Source organism: Lepidochelys olivacea (assembly GCF_965140295.1).
Source record: "Lepidochelys olivacea isolate rLepOli2 genome assembly, chromosome: 27".
NCBI lineage: Eukaryota > Metazoa > Chordata > Testudines > Cheloniidae > Lepidochelys > Lepidochelys olivacea.
The window spans coordinates 16240032-16259024 of record NC_140437.1 but is presented as its reverse complement, the minus strand read 5'-3'; the positions used below and the strand labels follow the sequence as shown (position 1 = coordinate 16259024).

Genomic DNA, 18993 nt, shown 5'->3' with positions numbered 1-18993 from the left:
GTTGGATGGAGTCCCCAATTCTTCCTGGCCTGGGGTGGTGCTGGAGTGAGGGGACGCAGGGTAGCAAGTCACCCGCATGCCAAAAGCCGCAATATCCAAATGTTACACTCCTTACGGTCTTGTGGAGCTTTGATCATGACTTCTGCCCATCTGCCACGACACATTGTAAATATGGTCTTATCTGTGTTAGAAAAGTTATGCCAGTATAACTGTGTGGTTAGACATGTGACTTTGTAAACCAATATTGTTATACCAATGTAAGTGCTTGTGTAGACAGTTATACCAGTATAAAGGTTCTCAATAATGGTATAGCATATTTCACTTCCCAAACTAGAATAGGCAATACCAATAAAAGCCCTTTTATACTGGTATAACTGCCCACACTAGGGAAGGGTCTGCTCCTTTAACTTTATGGGTATAGTTAATGTGAAACTTTCTAGAGTAGACAAGCCCATGGGGTGCTTTATACAACAGACTTGAATTCACCCCCCAGGGACCTCAGGCCCTCTTCTTTGCAGTATCCCCAGGGGTCTTGGAAGGAGTGCAATGTGTGATTAGACAGGCGTAAGGTACCTGGAATTCAGAAGTAACGTAACATTAAGAAAATATTTTGAATTGCTCAGCTTATCAGTGAATAGATCCGTGTGTTTAAAAACATCTGCCATAACCCTCCAGAAAGGGATTGTTTTTATCTGTATTGTAGCAGTGCCCAGAGGCTCCAGTCACGATCAAGGCTTCTTGGTATACAAACAGTCAAAAAAATCACCCCAGTCATATAAAAAAACCCAACCACCACCAGTGCAGTACAAAGAGGAGGAGGATATAGAATGTAAAAGTAAATAAGAAGGTTTTCAAATAGTAGTAGAAACACAGACAAAGACTATATTTATTGTGCATTATTTAAAGGTCAGTTTGTTTGGACTTTGTTGCCTTATGATTAATTTGGGGTGCAAAATGCACTTGTTACCAATAACAGGTTCGTTTTTTGGCAGCAACTTCAAGATTAAGTGTGAAGAAGATAATTGATGATACACACAGAGAAACTGAGTTTTATTAATACCATAATCAAAACTACAGAACTACAAAATCGTAGGGTTGTAGCTGTGTTTGTCCCAGGATATCAGAGAGACAATGTGGGTCAGATAATATCTTTTATTGGACCAACTTTGGTGGGTGAAGGAGAGAAGTTTTCAAGCTACACAGAACTCTCTGTAGCTCGAAAGGTTGTCTCTTTCACCATCAGAAGTTGGTCCAATAAGATATATTACCTTACCCACCTTATCAGAACTAGAAAAACAGGATAAAGATGACTTACCTCTGGCAGCTCCCGGTCAGTGGTGCAGCTGGGGTGCAAAGGCAGGCTTCATGCCCATTCTGGCACCGCAGACCGTGCTGCTCCTGAAGCGGCCAGCGGCAGGTCCAGCTCCTAGGCAGAGGTGCGCAAGCAGCTCTGCCCGGCTCTGGCCCGCAGGCGCACCCTCCAAAAAAAAAAGAAAAAAAAAAGCTCCCATTGGCCAGTTTTGCCAAAATATGGCAGACAAGCTCATGACGTCCTGGGCCATGGGTTGTCATGAGAGAACCTGTTTTAATTCTTGGTTCTGGTTTCTCACTTTCTTTGGCTGCCAGGCAACTTGCAACAGTCCCCTTCTCCCACCCACTGATCTAGAAGCAGCACTGAGGAGACATGAAGAGAGTCTCATCCAGATCAAAGTAAGGTTGCTACAGTGTATAGGTGTGTATAAAATTGGGGATTCTTTTTGTAGAGAAAAACTCACTTCCCATAATCAACCTCAGGAAATCTTTTTTCAGTCTTTCTATTGACATCCCTTCTAATGTGAGGAAAGGTGTCATGTCTAGTCTGATCTAGACAGAAGATGTAAAGCATACAAGGCTACATACAATGCTTTGAGGGCTGAGGAAGCTGCCAAGTCTCCAGTCCCAGTGAAAGAAGGTCCATTTCTCTGTAGTGTTACTCCACCCAGCTCTATCATTGCCTTGGTTATGTTCAGTTCCTCCTCTTGCAGCGAGGAGACCAGCTTGGCATCCAGGCTGAAAGCTTCTTTCAGGTGCAAATCTTGCTTCAAGATGCTCTTGACCTTTGCAACAACAAAGAAGCAAAATCAAAATATTAAATCTCTGGCTGCTACAGGAATAAGCCTCTGTCAGAACTTCACCAGAGTCACTGCAGTGGATGAATAAATGATCTCTGTCTTTCAGTATGCAAAGTGCTCTGAGATCCTTGAAGGTGAAAAGTGCTGTGTGTAAATGTGCATTATTAGAACTAAGATTCTTATTTTCTGTTAAGATCATGATAAACACTTATTTCCAATTTTTCCTGGATTAGTTGTTCCCCAAAAGTGAGTATTTTGCCTTTAAAGCAGGAGCATGACACACCAATGCAACCCACAGCTATGGTCTCCCAGTAACTGCTGAGTGAGGGTAAAACTGGGTGTGATGGGGTGGACTAGGCCCTGAGGCCCCCTGCTAGAGGCCTTGTGGCCCTGCCACACCCTGCCCCAGAAAAGGGCAGTAGAGAGGTCCTCCAAGATGCCTAGAGTGGCTGTGTGGGAAGCAGCCAATCAGGGACCAGCAGGGCAGTATAAGAAGAGCTGCAGGGCTAGAGAGAGTTCAGTTCCTTGCTAGAGCTGGAGGAGGGTGGCTGGTGCTCCAGGCTGGCTGCTGGGACTCTACAAGGACAAGGCCCTGAGGTAAGGGTGAAGAATGTGCCGGAGCCATGGGAAAGTGGCCAAGGGAATTATAGCAGCAACACCGTTTATTTAAAGGGATGTTATGGATGGCTGCTATCTACAGGGAACCTGGGCTGCAACCTGGAGTGGAGGGTGGGCCCGGGTTCCTCTCCCCCCCCCCCCAACCAGCTACTCGGAAAGTAGCCTGGACTTTGAGGCACCCCAGAAGGGGAACTGAACTGTAATGGCCCAGGTGAAGAGCTGGGGCCAGAAAGGCCCTGAGAGGGCGAAGCCATTGCCTCCAGTGAAGGAACCTTGGGGCACTGTATTCTGGAGCAGGGACAAACAGAGAGACATTATAGAGGGCACTGAGAGAAGCCCTGTTAGACTTGTACCCTGAAAAGGTTTGCTTTGCTTTTATCTCACAGAGAGACTGTGTATGACTTGGCCGGTGGGCTGAGTCAGCAAAGACCCACCACAAACAGAGGGAGAGAGTGGAAGCACTCAGGCAGAGGGTGCTCACGAGAGGTGAGTGCGACCCCGTTACACTGGGCAACAGCATAGCTAGAACATGTTGAATTCAAATTACAAAGTAATTTCTGTTCATCTCTCAAGGAGAATAAAAATGCCAACAGTTGGTAGGGTTGCTTCTGTTCAGTTTTTTTAGACATATCCTGTATCTGCAATCTCGTGCCACCCATTGCTTCCTGGGTAGATGCCATGTGTCCCTCAGTGTCAGAAAATTTGGGCCTCTGTGTTTTAGTGGATCTCGCTGAAAGTGGGCAGTTATGGTCCCAGCCTTGTCTGAAGACTGTAGTAACCCTTCCTTTGCATCACTTCAAGCTGTGACGTTGCTGCTTATGCCCTGATCTAATCATAGCTTTGATTTAAAACCACAAAAGGGAAGACTTCATTGAGAGATGTGTGGCGTGGTTTTTCACTGGCGTTCTCTCTCACCAACTCAAGCTGTTTGGATACAATCTGCTTCTTCACAGACTGTGCCAGCCGCAGTAACTGATCCTCAGTTAGCTCTGAAAAAGAAGAAATCATGTGAGAAAAGGGTTTTTTTCTGGGCGGTAAGAGGGTAAGTGCAGAGGGTGGACAAGCCCAGGTGGATAACAATCAGTTGTCTGCACTCCCTTCTGATGATCTCAAAGCACTTTAATAATTTGACTAAATTAAGTTTTACTATCCTTGTGAGGGGGGTGAGTGGTTGAAATTACTATTCTCATTATGCAGAGTGGGCCACACAGGCAAGGGAGGAAGTGGCTTGCCCAAAGTCACAGAACAAGTGGTGGCAAAACTGAATAGAACTGGAGAGTCCTGATTCCCCCACTTCTGTTACTTAACCACCCTTTCTCAGGTTCTTGCTGAGGTTTCAGGTCCTCTGTGTTATATTCTGGGTTCTCCAATGCATTGTGTTTCCAAGTAGGTGCCTCAATATGAGGATTCTGCTAGGATGCCATAACGGGATGTAAACTCCATCACAATGCTATGTCTGGCAAATGGTACACTGTATTAGGTGGCACTGTCTGCCAAAAGCAGGTCCAAATTCTCAGCAGACTGTACCCTGCCGTAGCCAAGAATCTAAGGAATGTCTGAACCATGCAAGTTCTCCTTCATCGTTCATTCTGTTCTTCGTAGGCAGACTCATTTCTTATGTATTGGTGTGGTTGGGTGCCCCCATTAAAATACCCAGAACTTATTCTTACCACCAAGTGCTTGAAGAGTGTAGAGAACCGGCCCAGCAAGGTAAAGATTTATGTTTCCTGCAGAATCCTGTAAAGTGTTTAGCAAGTCTTCCAAGTCTGGATTCTCACTCTTTAGCTCACATTTATCAGCATCTTCAAAAGCCTCTTCTAGCTGTGGGTTAGGGGGGGAAAAAAGCTTCAGGACCGAGGATTGGGGGCTACTAAGAGAGACACTAATCCAGCGTGGTCATCTGAAGTATGCATCTGACTATGCTGGGAGGAAAGCAGTGTTGGGAGACCACATTTTTCCTAACCTCAGCTATCTACTATAGCACAACTGGGGATTAGGGGAGTTGAATATTCATATTTGCTGCTGTAAGATACAGGATGCCGGATGAAATGGTCCATTGGCATATTCACATGTAGGAATTTCGGTGTGCCTTTTAAAATGATACTCATAGAAGTTAGACAAAAGAGGCCTACCAAGTAATTCTGCCCATCTTCCTTCCAGAGCAAGGCTGGGGTTTCGCGTTTAGTTTATCTACTTATATGGCAATGGGGACCAGATCAGAAGGTGTTGAACTGACAGATGGTCACAGGATAGGAAGGACCTCTGAGTGGGGGCGGGAGGTCTTTAAACTCATAATGACTGAAAAAAGGAGCTTTACCTTGAGTTTGAGTTCTTGCAAGAGGTCGATGTTTATTATCATGGCTATGATTGATTTTAAGAACTTGGCACGCAGATCTGTGGACAACTGTGAGAGCTCTGCACATTCCTTTTCAACTTCTCTCTGTAGGCCTTCCATTCCTCCATCTGAAAACAGCGGAGGAGAGTCAGAATGCAGGATTCCCTGCTTGTCCCAGTTCAAAAGGGTCAGATAGGACTCAAAATTTAGATGTGGAAAACTTAGATTTGGAAAGGCTTCTGTGAATATTCACAGAATCACACATTAGGTAATTAATAATACTTTGTTCTCAGTTAATGCCTCCTATCCAAGGATCTTGATGCGTTTTCTTATTAAAGTGAATATTTTTCTATGTTACAGAACTAACTTGTCCAAAGTCACAAGATGAGTTAATAACAGCCTAGAATAGAATACAAATCATCTCATTCTAATTCCTTCACTGAAAAAAAGATTAGTCCACTAAAATATTTATAAGCCATAGGTTAAGGGTAGTCTATATGAAATGCACAGCAGCATAAACCATTGCTTTGTCAAGGAATTTTGTATGATGATTGTCAGGTTTACACCACTTTACATTAACAAGTACAGTGAGATGAAATTGTTACATAATGACATCAAATTTTTGTTTACAGACATTCTGACGCTGCTTTCTGATAAGTGAGAAATATCCAAATCACATGAAAGTCAACATAAATTGTCACTGTCTTATATTTGCCACTTAAACTGTGTCAATTTTCATTTTCATGCTGTGGCATCTGGTGAAATTTCACATCCTGTATATGAGATCTCTGTATGAGAGATGACAAGAATATACCTTGTGAGCATGATTCCCCGCTCCTTTGAACTTTGTGTCATCACTTACCCCTGTGCAAACAATGTGTGCATCACTGAACACCTGTTCAGAATGGATGTAAAACATTTTAGTGGGTATGAGTCAGTTCTGAATTGGTAGCATTTTACATCCATTCTGAACAGGCGTTTGTGACTGTAAAGGTGAAAAATTGGAAAGCAGTCAGGCCCTGAAACTCAGTATACAGTCCAGAAACAAATCTTTATAACCTATGTGGTGCAGACATCAATCTATGGAGTAATATTTTTCTAGCTGGCTTGTGGATATTTCCATAGTCTGTGGGTACCTTTCTGGTAGTTTAGAGTGAAATGTTCTGAGAATCAAGCAGTGGGATGTCAAAAGAGGTGGGTCTGTGAGAGGATTTCTTTGTTATGAAGTGCTCTGCAGAGTGAAAAGTCTGGGAAATCCATGTATCTCTAGGTGGCTTCCCTGAGCAATGACTTATAAGGTCAGAACACCCTGAAACGATTTGTCTACATTGTATCCTGATGTCCGATGAGGATGTTATAAAGAGCTACCTACCTGGGGAGTAATCAGATTCCTCTGCTGGACCTGTGAAGGCAGAGAGGTGAAGGAAAAAGTAACTTAGAAGTTGAGCCCTTGTAATTATGAATTGTTGTCAACACCAATGTGCATTTATCTTTACTCCACTAAAAGGACTGTGTCCGTATAAAGGGTACGTATATTTGAGGAAAGCCATTATCCTTGTTAATAAATATAATTTTTCATGAACTGGCTAAAATAACCACTCTGGAGCCTTGTTTGCACTAAGGAAATTTTCAAAAAAATTCCCACTGTTGCTAAATTCAGCTACATCCGTATTAGCAACATTGGGGGCTTGTCTACATACAGATTGCACTGGTTTAAGATAATCTGAGACTAGATGATCATAATGGTCCTTTCTGACCTAAATATCTATGAATCTATGAGTTTAAAAACAGATTAAACTGGTGCAAAGCCCTGCAATGGATTAAAACTGGCTATATCAATTTAGTTTGCCCCTGAAATGTCGTGGTGCAAGGTAAACGGCTCTAAGCCAGTATTAAATTGATACGTGTCCATACACAAAGTTACACTATTTTAACTAAACTGATTTAAAAATCCTGCTTTAGAGGGAGAATCAACACAAAGGAAGATAGCGAAGTGTTCTGTTTACCATCGGCACCAAATGTTTCATCATCTGGATAATGGGAAATGCCTGGGAAGATACAAAAAGGGAAATGACCATTTATAACCTTTGAAGAGTTATTTGATGCCTCAGGTTTTCACCAGCAGTATTTAAACCTGAAAATACCACTACCCCACTTGCAAATATCTGTTACATCTTGGGAAGTTTATTTCTAATGTGTTGCTTTTTTCCTCTCATAGTGGATGAGTTTTGTGGATGATGCTTACCCCATGATTCACTTTGAATAATGAGAGGCTTGATTCTGAACGCCAAGACACAGTCCTTAGGGATAACTATGACTCTCTGGCTGCCTCTGGTGCCCTGGTTCATGGAAAGAGGAGTTAGCGAGCACACACAGCACAGAGATGTGCTAAAAAGAGGGGGCTGTTCCCCCCCCCTGCATTTCCTGAATCTAGATAGAAATCAAACCTTTAATGAAAAATGGACACAGATCTCATTCAGAATGCTGCCTTCTATGGTACTGGACTTGGAAAATGTGGTCTCCTCCAAAGCCTGTACAGCCTCATTGATCACGTACAAGTTCTCTCTGCGCTTCCTTAAACCCTCAATGAAGGAATGGTCCATGTTGATTTTCCTAAAAAAAGAAGTGAACTCTGCATCACTACTGAGTTTCTTTCTGTAGGTTACTGTACAGTCTTGACACTGGCTGGCTCCCCTTATTCTTGAATTTGCCACTCTGGGGGCAGAGAGCAAGATGAAAGCTGGGTTAAGTGTCCACCAGGGAATTCCCCTGATCTAAGCAGAATCCCTGAGTTCACAAAGCCATGGAAGCCTCTATTCCATCTCCTTTCATAGTGCTGATGAGAGGTGTGGCCAGGGGAAATGAGATGTGGCCCTGTTACAGCTACTCTCAGCAGCTGACATGGGCCCATGGGCAGCAGCTGCATAAATTAGAGCAGTCCTTCCTTCCCCCCCATTTCTGCCAGCCTCACCTTTCTCCTTGTAGCAACATGAGGTCTGCTGGGATGACCTCTACTCTTTTCACCTTGATGGACTTCCCTTGGTAGGTGCTGGCAGCTCCTGTCACTTCCGTTCTCACAAAGTCATCAGGCAGCTTAATAGTCCACGCTACTGTGCCATCAGTGTAATCCTTAACAGTGATCGAGCGTGAATCCTGAACATCTGGGGTGGGGGGAAGAGAAACCCTGCAAGAGTTAACACATTCTCTTTGTACCACTAATATATAATTATGGCCCATAGCTCCTGTGCACACAGGAAGGATGAGGCCTGACAGAGTTCAGACACAAGCAGCATGGTTCCCTAGCCAGTCACTGAAAGAAAACAGCCTCTCAAGCCCAGGCTGCTGCAGGCAGTGTTGCCACACTGGACAGGTAAATAATGTGGGAAGACTGGCATTACCTGGATTTCTGCTGTCCTGTCCAGGTACCAGAACGTCACAGAGCCTAAATCCTGTTTTGTAGTAGCAGTGCTGGGTCCTCCATAATGTCTTTTTTGGTTGCCTTCGAACGAGGTTTAGGGGTCTGAATTGATCTTGGTCGATAAGGCTGCAAACTGGGATCAGATCTCCATCGTGAGCCAGCTGCTTTGCCAGGTCTTTGGTTACCTTGTGAAACATCCTGTCTGCAGCCTGATGTACCCTTTAACTGAAGCAAAATGTACTTTTACCTTAGGAGGCAAAGACAAGTGAAGCAAACACATCTGACATCAACTGGAGGTTGCAGCAAGGTATCTTGCTCTTTGACAGCAAGTTTTACCTGCTCAGAGCTCTTAAAAACAAGCAAAAAACCTAAGGCCATGTTGACCAAAACTATGTTGATCTAGCTTATGCTGGCATACAGCCATTGTTGTTATTAAATCACTTGTGGGAGTGCACACTGGGATCGTTGTGCCAGCAGTGTGTGTCCTCAACAGGAGTGCTTGCATTGATTGCATTGTCAGGGGGCAACATTGTGGGACTGCTCCTGGAGACCGGTAACAGTTGATGTAAGCAACAGGGTCTACGTTGACAGTGTCCACCTAATTACCTTGACTGTGACTCTACGCTGCTTGGCGAGGTGCTGTTACTAAATTGGCGTAGAGACGCACTTACGTGGGTGGGAGCCAAATTTAAGTGAAGACACTGCCACAGCTAGGTCGACACATGCCAGTGTAGAAAGGCCTAAGCTCCACAACTGGCCTTTGGGATGGGCCACGGTTATTACACCCAGTTAGAGAGACGTGATCTGCCCAAGATCAGACACAGTGAGTCAGTTCAAGAGTTGTGAGCAGGACCTACATCTCCCAAAGTAGGTTCATTTAATCATATCCTTGCAAATCGTATCTTGTATACTTTCTGATCATGGGCGGGGAGTGGAGCCCCCCCTTTAGGGAAAGTGAGCCCTTGGCTCTGCCCCCCCACCATGACCTCTCCCCATAGCTGGAGCCCTGAAACCCCCTTCCCCGTGGCTGGAGCCCCGAGTCCTTCCTCCCCACCAGAGGTGCCCTGAACACCCCCCCCCCCCCGCAGTCTTCTCAGAGGAGCCCCAGGCCAGTCCCAGCCATACCTCCCCTCCCCTCCCCAAGCTGTCCCAGGGAAAAGCCTCTCATTCTTGTCCAAAGAAGCTTCTGATATGCCTCATGCAGGTTCCAGGGTGGCTGAGGAGGTGATATTTGCTACTCAGCTTCCTGGTTTCAGAGTAGCAGCCGTGTTAGTCTGTATTCGCAAAAAGAAAAGGAGTACTTGTGGCACCTTAGAGACTAACCAATTTATATGAGCATGAGCTCACGAAAGCACCACAAGTACTCCTTTTCTTTCAGCTTCCTGGGTTCATCAGTAATGTTTCTCAAGACCTGGGAGATTACTGATGAACCTGGGAAACTGAATAGTGTATGCCGCTTCAGCCACCCGGAATCTGCATGGGGCATAATCAAAAACTTCCCCCAAAACCCTGCAACCAGGGGTCGGGCGGCACCCCAGCCCTGGCCTATTATACCTGCCGCCCACGTCTCTGATCATGTAGATTGTTTAGGGTCAGAGGATGAAATTAGTTTCTAAAGGAACTTGATCATTACTCCCCTGCGATGGGTGAACAATACAAATGAAATTTCTTGAATGACAACAGATTAGTTGAAGAGGATTCCAGACAATGTTGTCCTCTCCCAGTCCTGGGATTCTAGCAGCCCACTACACCTTATCCTTAAAAACAACTGTCGCCAGCAAGCATTCAGCTTGAACCATCAACATCCAAATTTCATGAAATAAAGAGCTAGAGAATTTTCTTGCTGCAAAGAGCTTATGATCTAAGGAGGGCAATAATAAATAATTAGCTATTGTGCAGGTACTTTTCATCAGTCGATCCAAGAACACAAAGGTAGGTTGCTGTCACTGGCATTTCACAGAGAGGGAAACTGAAGCATAGAGTAGATATAACTTGCCCAAGGTCACAGAGCGAGTCAGTGGCAGAGCTGGGGATAGAGCCTGGAAGTTTTCACTTCTGGTATCTTGCTCTAACCACTAGACCCAGACCTTCCAGAGCTCGCAATCCACAGCCCAGTGCCCTAGGGAAAGGCAGAGCAGTCAAAGATCTGGACAACAAACACTGATTAATGGATGCTGCATATAATAATTCCAATACAGAGATTTAAAAAATGTTTTCAAAATGATTCACTAGTTTCGTTTTGGAATTGTAGAGGGGGAGTTCACATAACTCCCCACACAGGTTTGGAGACAGTCTGTCTCATTCTGTGCCAGTTACCCCAGGATGAACATACAGGACTGGATGTTGTTAGCTTAGGTCAATAATAGGGAGCATGGAAGCTGAGAGCTTCCCTATCCTTACAGCTGGGAGTTAAACATCTGGCTGGGGCAAAAAGGAAACTAGTGCCCTCCAGGCAACATCCCTTTTCAGGTCTGTCTCATGAGCTCACCTCTGCCCCCACTTTTCTCTGTACTTTGACCATCATCTCAAGTATTAGGATGTGGAGGGCATAGGAAAGGACAAAGTAATGTGATCGTAATTTACAGAACTAAACTTGCCCAGACAGAAGAAAGTTATATGCTTTTGCTCTGTGCCCAGTGAAGTTTCCCCTCATGGCTGGGATTCAGCTCCTATGAAGAAGGACAGAAGGGTTGCTCCTCCTCACCTTCATACTTCAGGTTAATACTGTCCACCCCTCCTGAAAAAAAAAATCACTGTTCTTTTCTTCCTGTGTTTTACATAACTTGCTTTACTCATAGCCCATAAGTGGTGGTTCTTTTTAAAACCAAACACTCCAGGAGCATGGATTTGTTTAAAGAGCAGAAAGGCATTGATTAGAAACCAAACGGGGCAGGGTCTTTTTTTTGTGCTTCAGTCGAACAAGGAATAGTCCTCCCCCTACTGGTATTACCCAAAGCTTGCATCATTATTTCAGTCTCTTGATTAAACACTTACCACTCTGCCTGAAGACTTGGCAGGACCAGTTTGTTAGTGGTGTGATCAGCTATGTCTCTCCTCGTCTCAGCATGGCCTCTTAGAGTTTCCTTTTTCAGCAGTTGAAATAAAAAAAACCCTGATTCCTCTCTACTTCCTGTGACAGTACAGGAAGTGGTTGCCTGAACCGACCTGCCGAAGTGTGGGGTTGTTGTTTTTTTTTGCTTTCAATTCTGCCTCCAAGCAGCTGGTCCTCTCGTTTTTTTTCCATCTCAGCATTTTGGCAAACTTTCTGCAAACTCCTGTTTGGCGTTGCTTGTCCTACGTCAGGCCCAGAAGCTGTCCTGTGGACTTGGACAACGTGCCTCCTCCAGAGTACGACAGTGCCACTTCACGGTGTCATCTCCAGCAGCGACAGGCCCCAGCAGCATGCCCTGCTCGGTATGGAGCCTTGTGAGAGAAGCAAATGGGCGGACGTGGCGTGGTGGATTGCATGTTTTACACCCCATCAGTTGTATATACAAAATTATGTGGACACTTTATACTTTTGGGGCGACATCATATAAGAAAGGAACCTAGACAGATTAACTCATCCCCTTTGCAGACTGACTCTTTAAATGGGCAAAAACTGGACCTCCAATGTGAAAATACCCCCAGGCTCAGATGGCAGAGGCAGTGTGAGGGGTGTTTGCTTATGAAAAAAACATCGGTCCAGCTGGGCAGGAAGGTGAAAAGCCAGCTCGAGAACCAGCGTGCACACTTATGATACTCCTTTCGACAGTCTCATGATCAGGCTCTTAAGAGTTTGAACTCTTTGGGCAGCATTGGTTTATTTGTTCTGTGTTTGTACAGCACCCAGTTAGTGTCTCTGCTGTTGCTCCCTGCCCAGTTACTGCTGCTTCCCCACCAGTCCCACACAGACCTGCTTCCAGCTGTACTATCCAGCCGTCACAGCTCTGCATCAGTTCCTGCCTCCAGCACAGCTCAGGACAGAGCTTGGCCACTTCCTCCTTCACCACCCTTTCCCTTATCTGGCCTGCGGCTCAGGGAAAAGGGACATGCAGTGGGGGTTGGCGGGCGGTGTAGTCCCCTGCATAGACCCAGCTATGTCACTGTGATGTTCTGTACCTTGGGGGAACACCCTACACCCCCATGTTCATCCTTATGATTGTGTGATATCCAATGCAAAGTTTGTCATGTCGGGTGTCTTCAGAAGGCTCATGATTCACTGAGCATTGTTGTTATAGTAATGTTATAGGTTGTAATTTAATGTATATAGTTATGAGGCTGAAAATGTGTTCTCATGGCTTAAAACACGCCCAGGTGAAACTCTCCAGGAGTAGAGGGGCAGTTCACATCTCATCAGGGCACGTATGGGACAAACCCAGCCCCGCCTCACAGGAACAAAGAACACTGGCCTAGGCAGCAACAAAGGATCTGTTGGACTCTCAAGTGAGTCACCCACCCTTCCCTTGGTCAGTTTGAGACTACAATGAAGTAATACTCACCTGACTCTGAAGAGGGGGGGCAAAGCGAAGAGGGAAGAAAGGGAGAGATGTTTGCCATGCTACAGACACCACCACCAAGTGACTGAAGCGCTGATCAAAGGGGAGAGCCTGGCTGAAGGGCAACCAGCCAGCCTGTGTTGAGAAGCATCTAAATTTGTAAGGGCATTGAAAGTGTTAAGATCAGCTTAGATTGCGTTTTGCTTTTATTTCATTTGACCAAATCTGACTTGTGCTTTGGTTTATGATCACTTACAATCTATCTTTGGTAGTTAATAAATTTGTTTGTTTATTCTACCTGAAGCAGTGTGTTTGGTTTGAAGCTTGTCACAGATACTCCTTGGGATAACAAGCCTGGTACATATCAATTTCTTTGTTAAGTTGATGAACTCATATAAGCTTGCAGCATCCAGTGGGCATAACTGGACCCTGCAAGACAGAGGTTCCTAGGGTTGTCTCTGGGACTGGAGATATGTCATTCGGTTGCAGAATCCAAGCAGCAGCTGGCCAAAAGGGCTCATTCGTAGCTGGGAGCAGCTTACGTACCAGAGGCTGTGCGTGAACAGCCCAGGAGCGGGGTTCTCACAGCAGAGCAGGGTAAGGCTGGCTCTCAGAGCCGAGGATTGGAGTGACCTAGCAGATCACTGGTCTGGATAACACCAGGGGAATGTCACAGTCACCCAAAAGCAACATCCAGGATCAGGCAGGGGGTGAGGCAAATTCGTGTGCTGCCTCCATGTATCACACAGTGTGAGAAGAACAAAGACTAGAACCAGCAGGAGCCCCAAAGACATAAGCCAGGAAGCATTTCCATTAAGCAGGGGGCCTGGTTAAGGCTTATTGGCTCCAGCCCACCACTGAGAAAATATCGATGTCAATGAACCGGGTGCCCGCCCTCCCCGCTACACAAAACTAACCAGCCCGGCTGGGCTCTGAGGTAGAGCTTTCTGTCTTCACACTCATCAGACTCATCTGGCAGCATGTGGGGAACTGCCCAAGCTGCTAACTCAGTTCTCCTGGCTCAAACAACATCTCTCTTGCACCAGATGTGAGCCAGAAGGCTCCGTGCTCAAGGAGGCATCATCCGAGGTGCCCCGCGTTGCTGGTGTCGATTCTTAGAGATTTGCGTCCACCCATTAACCTAATGGCCTGATGCATTGTAACCCCCCCTGCCCCATTGCAGCTTTGTCCTGGTCAGAGATCTGCAGGGTGCATGCATTTCTGATTCGTTTCAAGGCACTGACTTGTAACCTGCAAAGCGCCCCAGGGCTTTGGACTGCTGCATCTTTTCTATGTAGGTTCTCCTGCTGCCCTCAGCACTGTAGTATGTGAGTACCTGCCTGTCATGCCTTAACCAACATATCCTGCACTTGTTCTCTCACCCTCGCCCCAGGGAGACAAGTATGTGCAGGGCCATGTTTTGTTTTGGAACTTTTGGGGGACTTCTCTCAGGACTGCCCCCTTCTGCTGCCACATGATCCCACTGCAGCTGGGACCCTTGAATTTGCCCTCCTTCCCCAGTTAAACTAGAGCAAGCTGGCAGGAGGATGTTGTCAGTGACTCTGGAATCCACACTCCTTCGTGGCCTGCCACAGCCTGGATTTGCCAACACCCAGGCCCTGCTGCAACAGGCTGATCGCTGCTTCCAGGCCTTTCCTGAGAGGGCAAGTTGAACACGGCCTGGGAGCAGAGGGTGGGGTCCAGCTTTATTGTGGTCTGGGGGTTGAGCTGAGTGTCTGTAAGCATCTTCCCAGCCTGTGAATCAGCCAGAAACCAACCAACTCACCTCCTGCTTTTCAAACGGAAGATCAGACGATTATCCCAACCAGGACTTTATACATTTCTGCCCCTTCTATGTGGGCCTGGGGTGGTGCCTACCTCCAGTTGCCTAGATTTTTATGGCCAAAGGGCCCATTCTGACCATTTAATTGGGCATCGTGCAGGCCTGAGAATCTCTCCCAGCAATTCCTGCCTCCAGCCCAACAGGTGATTGAACGAGAACATCTTTTAAAGACAACCACTTTCCATTTGACAACTCCAAGTGATGGAGAATCCATCTGATCGCTCATGGATCTGTTCCAACAGCTGATTTTCCTCGCTGCTAAAAATATGCATCTTATTTCCAGTTTGCACTTTGCATACCTCAACCTCCAGCTCTTTGCTCTTGTTATGCCTTTATCAGCAAGGGGATAGGAAAAGCCAAATTAAGTTACCAGCATAGGTTTGCGATCTGATACTCATTTGCCATTTACTGGTTTCCCCCACTCTTGGCAGTACAGTTTGCGATTAAAATGAAATTGATTCGCATACATATCACATGTAAAGAGCCTACACAGGTTGTTACATGAATACTGACCTTTATTAGTTTCTCTTAGAATACTGTACAAAGGAGTAATAAAAATAATATTCACACTTTGTCTTAGAAAGTTCCTCTAGATGAAACTTTTTTGTATACCCCAAAATGAGAGGGAACTGGAAAAAACAACGAAACTTCTATGTACAATGCAAGAAGGTTCCATACAAAACTGATTTAGCTTGCTGAAGTTGATCCAAAGAGTGTATTTTGTGCACCTATTTTATGCACGATGGTAAATCAAGCAATCTATCTCACTGCTATTAAAGAAAATCATAATATGCAATAGGAGATTCTGACTGGGTGCGACTGCCAACAGTGACCCAGCTGTTGTCCCCTCTTTGAGGACCAGTACCGTTCTTTTAATATTTAAATTATTTTTAAACTGCAGCTGCTGCTTTAAATAAATCCTCATTGACTAAACAGCCTTAGATCTCGGGGGGTGGGGTGAGGAGAGAAGGTTCCAGTCTTGCACTTGGACCACGAGGAAGGGCTGTATAGTGTCAGGTTAAAAATCCAGCTGCTGGAATCCAATTGCGAGACTGGGGCCTTCACTCAGCAACGCCAAGCTGTTGTTCCGTATCTTCTCCAAGCGGGAAGATGCCCTTTCTGTGCTATATGGACAAGCGCACAGTTCTCTCAGTGGTGGATGAAAAAGGCTTCCCAGCAACAAGAGCAGGCAACACGAAAGACTTGTGTCAGGCCAATGTCTGTGAACTGGTCTATTATTATAGATTTTAAAACCCCTCATTTCTTTATTGCTTCTCTGTATCCACAACAGACAAAACTACATTGAAAAGCATTAGCTGTACTGAAATTCACACCTACCGCTATGCAGGGAGCCAGCACAAGGCCTGGGGGAAGATTTTCCCAAGGGCCTAAGTGATTTAGGTACATAAATCCCATTGAAAGTCAAGGGTCTAACTCACTTAGGTGCTTTACACAAGGGTTGAATTCCACTCTGGGACCACCACACTTGGCTGCAGCCATATTAGAGAGTCTTGAGCACTTAAAATTCCTGCAAACTTCCCCACCCTGGGGTGCACACAATCCCTCTTCTCCCCAAAGAGCTTCCTTGGTGTGTGCGCCATTTTTTCCAACTCTCCATGGCCTGAGTGGCCCTTCATCATTTGTCTTCTGATTCAGAGCTGGCATGTCTGGCCCATTTCACACCCACCCCTGTTTTATAAAAGTGGTTTCAATGCAAAGTTTCAGGAAATCTACAGTGTGGTTTGTTCGGTAATGTTTGGACTAGCGTTTCATGGCTTTTTCCTCTCAGATCACCTACGAGTGCCTCGTGAAGGGGGCTGTTCCCCATCACTGCACACTCAGACTCCCTCTTCTGAGTGACATTTTAATGGAAGCTCCCCCTGCACACGGAGAGGGAACAGATCTCTGACACATAATTATGCATCGCTCTTTTTAAAAGTTAACAGTTTAAAAGAGATTTCGGTTAAGTCCTAGGGCCTGATTCCCCTCTCACTTGAGCCAAGTAAGGCCCTGATTCAGCACAACACTTAAGTGTGTGCTTAAATTCCATTGACTTCTGTGTGTCTTAAGCACATGCTGAAGTGCTTCACGGAAACGGTTTTCACTGAAATGCTCATAAAAGAGAAATCATTAGACTTGCCTATGAATGTCACATCTTTGTAAACCCGTTGAGGAAAACGCTCACTCCGGGTTTTAAACTGCCCCCCTGAAGAGATCACGATTTTCAGTAGCTTTACATTTCACCATTAATTTAACAGAACTGATTACACATGACCAGTGTCACTGAACCCGCAAACAGTGCAGGTCCAGACCCCAGCTGATGTAGGTCTGCCAAGCTTCACCACTCCACAGCGGCCAAGGGCCTGGTGCCTAGCGTCTGCTTACATTTCTGCTACAAAATCACTTCAGCTTTCCATAGTTTACATGCATGAGAGAGAGGGAGGGAGAGAAGGCAGAACCTACATGTATCCAGGAACAATGTTTTTAAGCAAATAAAGAAAAAAAAGTCTTTATTTATGGTGGGTTTTTTGCAAAAACACAAGGATAAAGTGATTCCTGCCCCACTTCTCTGGGTCAAGATTCCCACCTTTAAAGTAACTATTTTGTCTCTGGTTAGGTTTCTATTTGTCCCCAAAGCTAGATTAACATCACGCTGCGTGTTCCATCTCTTTCACTGGAGAAGGTTCAGCATCAGCATTGTAATTCTGTGACCTGCCAGACCTCTGCATTTGTCCAGCAGCGTGCACCTTAGACTAGGCACATCACCCCAGCAGTCTGGGCGAAGGTACTGTCTCTGCAGAGCAGAAGCCTGCCGTCTCACCGTTGCCATCTGAGGCATGTATCTACAATGTTCATTTCTGAATCCACTCAGACATTCTCACCAGAAAATAGCACTTGCCTAAAACTATTTTTTCCCAGAAGTCACCGGCTAGTAGCTTGAAAAGTGCACTAGCCCTGGGGTATACAGTACATTAACCAAAGCAACCAGCCACTCCCAGCCACGTCAGAGATGGGGGGTGGAGGGGGGGAAAGGAAGAGCCTTGTATTAAATAAATTAACCTTCTGCATTTGACAGGCTCCATTTTTCAATAACCCAAAGCAGGTTCTCTCCTTCTCTGCCATCAGCTAATTCTTCTCACCATCTTCCTTTTCACTAATACTTACAGGAGCATTCCCGTCTTTGAAGCGCTTAAGAGACAATGGCTAAATAAGCCTCACAACAGCCCTGTGAGGTAGGTTGATTATTTCTCCCCCCTCTGTGGGGTACAAATGATGAACCGGGGGCAGAGAGGTTAAGCAGTTCACCCAAAGGCAGGTGAGGAGTCAGTACAAGGGCTGAGATTCAAATTTGGGAATTCCTGTCTCCCAGTCCTGTGCTTGGACCCTTAGATCAGGTCTAAACTTCATCAACAGTATCCACCGTACTACCTGCTCAGTTCCAGAGCTGCATCTGCCTAATGCAGGAACTAAAATGTCTTCTTTAAAATGTTCACCTGGTCAGAAGACTCCAGACATCAAATCACCACCAACAAAAAAGTCACCTTCATGAATGTGCAAGGGTATCATGAAAAATATAAACAAAGGCATATTTCAACCAGCATATTGACCCTCTAGAAAATCCTACGGTTACAAAGAGTGGACAGCTACCCCAGCCACTAGGGGCCAATTCTGTTGCTAACCCTTTGCTCTAGCTGGCAAATTTTTTTGGCCGGGGGGGGTGGGGGGGTGGAAGGAGGGCGAGATTCAGTGTTGCAACTATGCTTCATCCTTGGTTATCCAAACCTCCCTGTTACATTGGAAATGCCCTCCGCCCCCCATCTACTAATTACAAGCCTCTCATTTACCCCAATCAGTGATTATCAAAACTTTATTCAACAATCTCTTTCCACACTGGGATTATTGCATTTCTACTGCAGACTATACTTAAATTAAAAATCCCACCTTGTCCTCCAAACCAGCTCCTGACTCTGTGGATAACTAGCTTGTCTGTTAACAGCCACTTAGTAGAAACACACATGTGCTTTACTAGGTAGGGTTCCCTCCCGCACACCAATGCAGGGAGCAGAAACCGGGATCGCTCCACTGAGCAGCCTGAAATAAGCTCCTGATGCATAAACAAAATCAAACCAGTTAGAAACAGAAGGTTGGTTAGTCAGCTCCCCTTGTGGTTTAACTTCCCCCTGCAAAGC

The 18993-nt window shown here is 45.6% G+C and overlaps 1 protein-coding gene and 1 long non-coding RNA gene across 2 annotated transcripts; one reads left to right on the top strand and one right to left on the bottom strand.

The window, feature by feature from the left end:
* Nucleotides 1-1022: 1022 nt before the first annotated feature.
* Nucleotides 1023-11656, bottom strand: LOC311513785 (gasdermin-A-like). Its single transcript, XM_084615883.1, has 11 exons — nt 11477-11656; nt 8463-8707; nt 8036-8225; nt 7512-7677; nt 7310-7403; nt 7071-7112; nt 6437-6466; nt 5047-5192; nt 4400-4550; nt 3645-3718; nt 1023-2096 (listed from the first exon to the last, which is right to left on the bottom strand). The coding sequence occupies exons 2-11, from the start codon at nt 8677-8679 to the stop codon at nt 1854-1856; spliced, it is 1353 nt and encodes a 450-aa protein (XP_084472009.1). The 5' UTR covers nt 8680-8707; nt 11477-11656; the 3' UTR covers nt 1023-1853.
* On the top strand, nt 1627-13222 carry LOC311513786. The gene is made up of 3 exons (XR_014709780.1): nt 1627-1710; nt 3116-3215; nt 11732-13222. It is a non-coding gene; the product is annotated as an uncharacterized lncRNA (long non-coding RNA).
* Nucleotides 13223-18993: the final 5771 nt, after the last annotated feature.

Excerpts from the sequence above, each read along its gene's own strand:
- LOC311513785 (XM_084615883.1), bottom strand. The coding sequence starts at position 8,679 with ATGTTTCACAAGGTAACCAAAGACCTGGCAAAGCAGCTGGCTCACGAT. Across the intron at positions 8,226-8,462 it reads ACAGGACAGCAGAAATCCAG|ATGTTCAGGATTCACGCTCG; the intron begins GTAATGCCAGTC and ends CCCCCACCCCAG. Across the intron at positions 7,113-7,309 it reads TATTCAAAGTGAATCATGGG|GCATTTCCCATTATCCAGAT; the intron begins GTAAGCATCATC and ends GTATCTTCCCAG.